Consider the following 8,732-nt stretch of genomic DNA (forward strand, 5'->3'; position numbering starts at 1 on the left):
ACTCGGACTTGGACCCTGATGACTCGGACTCGGACTCGAATGATAGTGATTTGGACTCGGACTTGGACCCTGATGACTTGGACTCGAATGATAGTGACTCGGACTCGGACTTGGACCCTGATGACTCGAACTCGAATGATACTGACTCGGACTCGGACCCGGACCCTGATGACTCGGACTCGGATGATAGTGACTCGGACTCGGACTTGGACCCTGATGACTTGGACTCGAATGATAGTGATTTGGACTCGGACTTGGACCCCGATGACTCAGACTCGGACTCGAATGATAGCGACTCGGACTTGGACCCGGACCCTGATGACTTGGACTCGAATGATACTGACTCGGACTCGGACCCAGACCCTGATGGCTCGGACTCGAACTCGGACTTGGACCCTGATGACTCAGACTCGAACTCGGACTCAGACCCTGATGACTAGGACTCGGACCCGGACCCCGATGCCTCGGACTCGGACTCGAATGATAGCGACTCTGACCCGGACCCGGACCCTGATGACTCGGACCCGGACCTGGACCCCAATGGCTCGGACTCGGACCCTGATGACTCAGACTCAGACTCGGACCCGGACCCTGATGACTCGGACTCGGACTTGGACCCTGATGACTCAGACTCGGACTCTGATGACTCGGACTCGAATGATAGTGACTCGGACTCGGACTTGGACCCTGATGACTCGGACTCGAATGATACTGACTCGGACTCGGACCCGGACCCTGATGACTCGGACTCGGATGATAGTGACTCGGACTCGGACTTGGACCCTGATGACTCGGACTCGGACTCGAATGATAGTGATTTGGACTCGGACTTGGACCCTGATGACTCGGACTCAGACTCGAATGATAGTGACTCGGACTTGGACCCTGATGACTCGGACTCGAATGATACTGACTCGGACTAGGACCCGGACCCTGATGACTCGGACTCGGATGATAGTGACTCGGACTCGGACTTGGACCCTGATGACTCGGACTCGAATGATACTGACTCGGACTAGGACCCGGACCCTGATGACTCGGACTCGGATGATAGTGACTCGGACTCGGACTTGGACCCTGATGACTTGGACTCGAATGATAGTGATTTGGACTCGGACTTGGACCCCGATGACTCGGACTCAGACTCGAATGATACTGACTCGGACTCGGACCTGGACCCTGATGACTCGGACTCGGACTCGAATGATACTGACTCGGACTCGGACCTGGACCCTGGTGACTCGGACTCGGACTCGAGGTTTGAGGACTTGACTACAAGTCTGAATCCGAGTCACTATCACGCGAGTCCAAGTCTGAGTTACGAGTCCTTGACTTCGAGTCTCGAGTCCTAGTCCGAGTCCTTGAAGCAAACTAGTACTGGGGGAACAGTTTACCTAACGGACATTGTCTGATATCCCTGAGAAAAAATGTGATAAAAAAAAAATACAAAAAAAATTGATTTTTTTTTTCTAGCTATTCTATTTTTCAACTTTTCTGTCACTATCTTCTTTTCTTTTGGAATTGGAATACTGTTTGATGAATATAGCTGAAATTTATAAATAGACTTCAAGTTCAAATTTGTGGATGTTGTTTTTCACTTTGATAGAAGCCGTGATCTGGACTATAGTCAATGTAGTGGTGCGCTGTCAGATTTTGGTGCATATACAATCAATCACGATCTGATGGGTGTTTTCCTATTGTTAAAAAGAGGTACATTTACCATTACGTTATTTTTTTGAAAACTTAAACTGGAATCAATTAATTTATCTAAAAAGAATAATTTGCAAGTTCCCCGCAAGTAAAAAAAATGTACAAGACCCAATTTATTGCATGTGACAAATGTTTGCAAACCTAATTGATAAATTACATTAAAAACAACGTAAAAGACTGGAAAATATGATCAATTTAATTTAAAAATATGTAAATGACTGAAAACAGCATACCATATTTGAATGGGCGCTTCCCTGCTTTCTTAGTGGAAGTTGTTTCGGCATTTTTTAACCTTCTCTCATCAGTCTGATATGCCTGTTTGACGGAAGGCAATTTTCAATTTAAGAATTTAGTGCCTAGTTTCACACTGAATTTGCCAGGTAAATTAATTGATGTTACTTGCAAACCGTGATGGCAAAGCACAGAATATTTAATCACACAGCGACTTTCTGATAATTATTAAGGTGACCAATGCTCTATTTTAGAAATGTATTTCTACATTGTATATCTACAGTGCTTAACAAACCGAACACGGTTAAAGCAACAAAGAAAAAGGCTTGTTAAAAGCCAAATAATTATTTACCTGTTTACCATGCTGACATTATTTATTCCTTATAAAACTTAATGCAAAAAAACGTAGTCTGTGATTGTTGAGGTTGGATTTGTGTTGGGGTTTACGCCACAACCTAACTTGCTTCCAATTTCTTATTCTTACTATGATTGGCTGCAAACACAATAGGGTTAACCAGCAATTGGATGTTTTGTTGGGTTTTTACTGTGCAGCTTCCTAGTAACTGTACTATTACTTGTGCAATAGAAAATAAAAAAAGTGCTCGTTGTTAATATCTCACAGAGATCAATTGTCCGAGTCCGAATCACACAAGGTCGAGTCTGAGTCGAGTCCGAGTCTTTTGCCGGCATGACTCGAGTCTCAGTCACGAAAAATGTGACTTGAGTCCTACAAGTCTAATTATATATATAATTAGCAGAGCAGAACAGAGCAGATTAGACAGCAGATGTGAGCTACAGCCCCTGGAGGACAAAGACCAGCCCTGCAGGTGTCCGCTTTGAAGAACAAAATCAGTGAGTTCTTTAAAAATCATTTTATTATCAAAAATAAAGCTTAACAAGTCTGTAATATTACAAATTCAGAAAACATTTTTTTAAATAAATATTTAAATAGTAAATAAGTTACAATAAATATGATTCTTTATAAATACTTTTGTTCTTACTTACCTATATTAAATATATTGCACAGCACTTTATTATTGTGCCTGAGAATAACTTTTTAAATAGGTTTTCATTTAACATATTTCTTTTTTATACAGAAATGTATTTGTGATAATGCATTCAAATATTGAAAAACAGTATCTTAAGAAACCTAAGATCAATTAAGCACAGGCATATTTTATTTAATATTACCTTACGTGTCTGATATGTTTAACTTTGAGTTGCTATGCTATTTACCAAGCTTACTAATATTTACTTCAACTATGGTGTCTGCTTCTGAAAAGACTCCTAAAATCCTGAAGTGAGGTGACCAGTAGGGTAATACAACAGTAATATTTACACTACCAGTCATTTTTTAAACCACATCAGCTTGTAGGAGTTTTTTCAGAAGCCGACCCAGTTGGGGAAAAAAAATAACTGTGCTGGAACAGTTACTAAGCTGTGTGTAAATACTAATATCAGCAGAAACATAAGAAACAGTAAAGAAATCTTATTCCTAAAATCCCTAATATGATATAGTTGTGAAGGCAGTGTTTGAAAATTGTTGATTAATTGTGAAACATGCTGCACTACGTCATATGTAAGTGAAAGTTCCCTTCTTATTATGTTGTCTTTGAACTTTGAACTAGCTGCTGATTTTAGCCAAACCCTTTTCTGGCTGTGTAGCTTCAACCTCAACTGAAAGCAGCCTGGGATAAAACAACAACATACTGGAATTCGTTCGTGATACAAAAACAAAGACCAAATGCATTTAAGATATATATAAAAAGAAAGCTACTGTGTTCCACAATCATGTACAATGTTAAGCACAATTTCTGCACACTGTTTTGTTGACACTCAGTGGAAGTTATAATATATATTTTTGGATGCTTTAGAGCCCTTTAGAATCCACATAATGCACTTTTTGGGGTAATCTCAGTATAATCACAGAGCTGTGGCTTATCAGTGTGCAGGCTGGACAAACAACACACAATATATTTAACATTTTTCATACACACTTTTGCAACATTTTCAGATTCTATAGCTTTGAATTATAAATAGTATGGCAGTTTTTAGTTTATTTTGTGTTACCTGCACACACATTAGAGGGAGTCTTTAAAATCTTAAAATGACCTGACAAAGCTAACCCCAACCTATACTCTAAGCACAGTAGAAAAACCAGGACCAGAGGACACTGTTGGAAACGGACTTAGGTTAGGAGACACCTTCACACAGTGAGGGTATTGAATGGGTTACCTAGTCATAGTTTTGAAGCTGAATCATTGGGCTCCTTTAAGATCAGACTCAAGTTTTGAGATTAAGTAAGGAACCAGATGAGCACTGATGGGCTGAATGTCTTTTTCTTACATTCTTACATTCCTATAAACCTAAGCACAATAACACTTGCTGACAATCATATCATTGAAAGGAGTCAAAGTCAGTTTCCCCTCAGTGTTATAGTGCATTAAAACCATGGGTTCGTATGAGGCTGGGACACAGCAGGGAGCAGGTGTTGCTCCTTTTGAGAAAAAGTGCATTCTAGATTTGATCTGTGCATGCATGCTAGCTGGCTTGTAATTATGAGGACAGGATCCATCACAGAAATACATGGTGTAGGATTCGGGAGCAACCACCCAGTCAGTCCAGCCAATTTCCTTAAAAGACACAGTCAGCGATTTTCGGCAGCACTCATTCTCATTTTTCTTACAGTCCTCCTTGGATGCCACAGATCTTTTCCTTCTCTGTCTATCTTCTCTTCCCTGGGTTTCGATCTGCAGCGTGAGTTGCTGAAGTTCTGCCCAGGATAAGAGGCTTTCATTGGCTTGTGGAACAAATTCGATCCCCAGTTCCAAAGTGATTTCCGAGCTTGCTTGCCATTCTGAAACGACGGCTTTGACATCAATGTTTTTGAAGGCCAAGAGATCTGAGGCAATGAGGTTTGCAGTGGGTTCACTGTCCGGAGCAGTCTTCTGTAGTTTGTAAAGGGTAATCCTGGAAGGAAGCTTTCTGGGGTGAAGGGCATTAACTAGTTGTTCGTAAAGCTTTAGTTCAGCGCGTATGATGTGGAGTTTGTTTGTAATTAGGTTAGTCCTGTGGAAAACTGCCTTGAACTTCTGAGTGTGTTGGCTGGCAACTCCTTTGTGTAGTTCTACACTTTCAACAGAAGGTTCTACTGTAGAAGAAATAAAGAAAGTTATTATAAATCGTTTTCTTTAACCTGTTCATAGAGTGTATATATATATATATTATAATATATTATATATATATATATATATATATATATATATATATATATATATATATATGTATATGTGGACATTATTATTATAAGATTTACATTTGGTGTAATAATAATTTCTAAATCTTAAACCACTAAACAAACACAGAAGTTAAAGATATTAAAGGCATATTATGTATGTTTAAGTGTTTTTTTTTTGTCTTGGAGGGTAACTTCTCGAACTCCATAAAACTGTTTATCAGATATTTCTGTTTCATTATATATATATATATATATATATATATATATATATATATATATATATATATATATATATATATATGATATATAGGTGACCCACTGGTAGGTTCCCAAAGGGTTATATTTATTTATTCACTTTAACATTAATTTACCCTTTTATTTTGAACACTTGGCCACAGCTTGCCTACGTTTCTATTAACTGATATTTGTGAAACTTCATACATACCGTCTTCATATTACAAATGTATTGTTGGTGTCTTGTGAAAACAAGAAAACATTAATTTAAAAAGTAGCATCATTCATGGGGTTTCCATGCAAGCTTTTTTTTTTAACTTGAGACATTTACATGACAAAAATGTCTTGTGTAAAATGCTTTTTGGGGTTTCCGTTTGCTAAGTTTATTTTACTTGAGTAAATTGGGCTTTTCATCCAACTTCATGCAAATGAATGTGAAAGGTGGTTGTTGATATGTAAATTAGCTATGCGTAAAGTACTTGTGCTGTTTTTGAAGATTACTAGTGAAATTTTGTGAAAATGTGGTTTCCATGCGCAGGGAACTGGTACACAAGTGATTCTAAGCTGCTGTAATAAAGCAAAATACCTTGTGTCTGGTTGGTTAATAATGTGTTTTACTGCTCTTTCCCAAATTATTTTTCAAATGTCATTAGTGGGGTGTCATGTCGTTAGTAGTGAATACTGCTTCAACTAATTTATCTTATGACTCATTAATTAAAAATAAACTTGGAGGTATAAAATGAAACTGACCAACAGGTATTGTAGATCACCATGTGTGGCATAGTGCCCGTCCCTGTGTGTATATTGTGTTGTATTTTGTGTGTTAATCTTGGTGTGTAGTCATTGGTACAAGGGATATAAATGGGTCTGTGTAACATGAGTGTTTAAAATGTATATTCGTATTTAGGCACGAGTATTGCACAGCACTTCAAGTGCAAGTAAAATGTAATAATATGTGAGCACGGGGAATTGCACTTTATTAATTCACGTGCAGTTGTAGAGACTCCAGTTGAATGATTGATTAGCAATCGAGTCTTAGTACAGCTACATAAAAGCTACATATTTTTCACATACTCGGGGTTGTGTGTTCAGTGAGTGGAGAACGGGATTAGAGACGGAGGTAACAATAATATTAATAATAATATTAATAATAGTAGTAGTAGTTAAAAATATCAGCTCACCGGGTTTGTTTAGTGTTAGTCCGTTTTGTTTGTCTGTTTATTTTGACCTCACATGCCGTGTGCTGTTTTTGTTACAACCTTTTTATTTACTGTCTGTTCATTTATTAAAATGCTGAGTGCAAGGAAGTGCTCAGCTTCCCCAAAACTCCATCTCTTTGTTTATTTCCTGGTTCCTGTTTCTGGTCTGACGTCCCCCACTCCAGTCGTCTTTGTGACACCATGGCTGAAAACCGTCAATACAGCATACAGAGGACCAAGTGATGCTGCGTATACTACCCTGGCTTAGAAACCCTACCCATCCAGACGGCTGACAGCTGCTGAGGAAGCATTCATTATCACGCTTGGGCAAATAAGGGTAGTGGGCACTTGAATGGGAGGTGGCAGATACTGATGAAACGGACTGAAGTGCATTAATTCGTTCCCAAAATTGGGGTAAAAAAAAAGACGGGAATTAACTCAGTTACATTTGAGCAGCTCACTTGCACTTTGAGTTTAACTTTAGTGTAGGTTTTACAGCAAGGGCACTCTCAAACTGCTGTTTTAATACTATAACACAGGCATAACGCAGTTCATGGTAAGTGGTTGTATACAAAACTGTAAACCCACAAGAGATATACAACAAGACACAGCAAAAACAAATAATAAGAAAGCCATCTGCATTATCATAAAGATGAACTACACCACTGCTAACCATAAAATCGCCCATCAGCCACTACTTTCTGCCGTCTTGGAATCCACAGTAACAACTGACCTGCTCTCTTGCAATATTTACAGTTAAGGATAAACACGCTGATTAACATTTACAGGTGAAATGCGGGTTTCCATGTGAAACTGGGCGTGGTTTTTCACTTGTGTTTCGTCATTTACACGAGTAAATTAGATTCACCCTATCCCTCTCTTTGGCTGTTTTTTTTTTTTTTTTTGGCCACAAACCTGATTTATATGAGTAATTCTCCCAAACGTGCACGCACATCGCCATTTCAGGTGTAAATTGCCCCACATGGAAACTCCATGATTGTTTTTGCATGTTTGCCACACTAACAGTAGTCGTAGTAGTAAGATATTATTATTATATATTATTATTATTATTATTATTATTATTATTATTATTATTAATAATAATAATAATAATAATAATAATAACACACTCTAAAAATGTATAACACAAACTGTTGTGCTTTGCCTACATGAAAAACATTTTCTATTTATTTTAAGATGAATGCATATTTATTTTGTTGTGAAAGGAAATATGCGGTTCATATAGGGTTTGCAGATATCTCTGCAGTGTTATTCTGTCACATTAATTGCAAGGCTTTTTCTAGGGTACAAAGTATTCTGCTATATTAGTAAAATTGGTTTTCAATTACGTCCTAAACCTAAAACTCTTTTCATAATAATAATAATAATAATAATAAATAATAATACTGTACATTACAACATTTAGTTATCTTTTCCTGAAAGGCTCCTTCCAAGCGCAAACCATGTTATAATAATAATAACAATAATAATACAAAAGTTACCAAAACAGTTGTTAAAACACGACTGATACATCAGTTAATGTTGCTTGTCTGTTTTACTCACACTTTGCTGTAAGTCGAACTGTCCTGGTCTCGGCTGATTGCATGTCTTGTCCGGTCGTGTTTTCCCGGAGTTCACGGAGCTTCTCCTCATACAGGCTCCGCGCCCTCCACAGCTCGTGCGTGGGCACTGCCTCGCGGGGAACGGGCGGGCTCGCGACTCCCACAGCCTCGAGTATTCCCTTCTTCACAGCCTCGAGGAGCAGCGTGTCCCGTGCTGGCTGCGGGTGGCGCGGGCTCAGTTCCGCCCCCGGCGTTCCACACAGTAAAAGCACGCAGGCCACGAGGTACCTGACGCATGCAGCTCTCTGTAATGACAGCATGGTCTGTGCTGAGACGAATGAATGAAATTCCAGAGGCTGCTCCCATTTATACTGAGCTTAAACTCCACCTTTTCACACGCATCACTTGTCGTGAGATGGGATCCCCGGTTACAGTATTTCCTAATTTGGCTTGAGATTATTATTATTATTATTATTATTATTATTATTATTATTATTATTATTATTATTATTATTATTAACAGAAATGCAGAATGTGGAATGTGACACTGCTACCTTT

At 38.7% G+C, this 8,732-nt stretch overlaps 1 protein-coding gene across 1 annotated transcript; it reads right to left on the reverse strand.

Annotated features, from left to right (window-relative positions):
* Positions 1-3,021: 3,021 nt before the first annotated feature.
* LOC121301556 (bone morphogenetic protein 4) lies at positions 3,022-8,496 on the reverse strand. Its single transcript, XM_041231045.1, has 2 exons — positions 8,176-8,496; positions 3,022-5,092 (listed from the first exon to the last, which is right to left on the reverse strand). The coding sequence occupies exons 1-2, from the start codon at positions 8,492-8,494 to the stop codon at positions 4,308-4,310; spliced, it is 1,104 nt and encodes a 367-aa protein (XP_041086979.1). The 5' UTR covers positions 8,495-8,496; the 3' UTR covers positions 3,022-4,307.
* Between the last annotated feature and the right edge of the window lie 236 nt (positions 8,497-8,732).

The sequence above is a fragment of the Polyodon spathula genome, chromosome 27, assembly GCF_017654505.1.
Source record: "Polyodon spathula isolate WHYD16114869_AA chromosome 27, ASM1765450v1, whole genome shotgun sequence".
Taxonomy (NCBI): Eukaryota; Metazoa; Chordata; class Actinopteri; order Acipenseriformes; family Polyodontidae; genus Polyodon; species Polyodon spathula.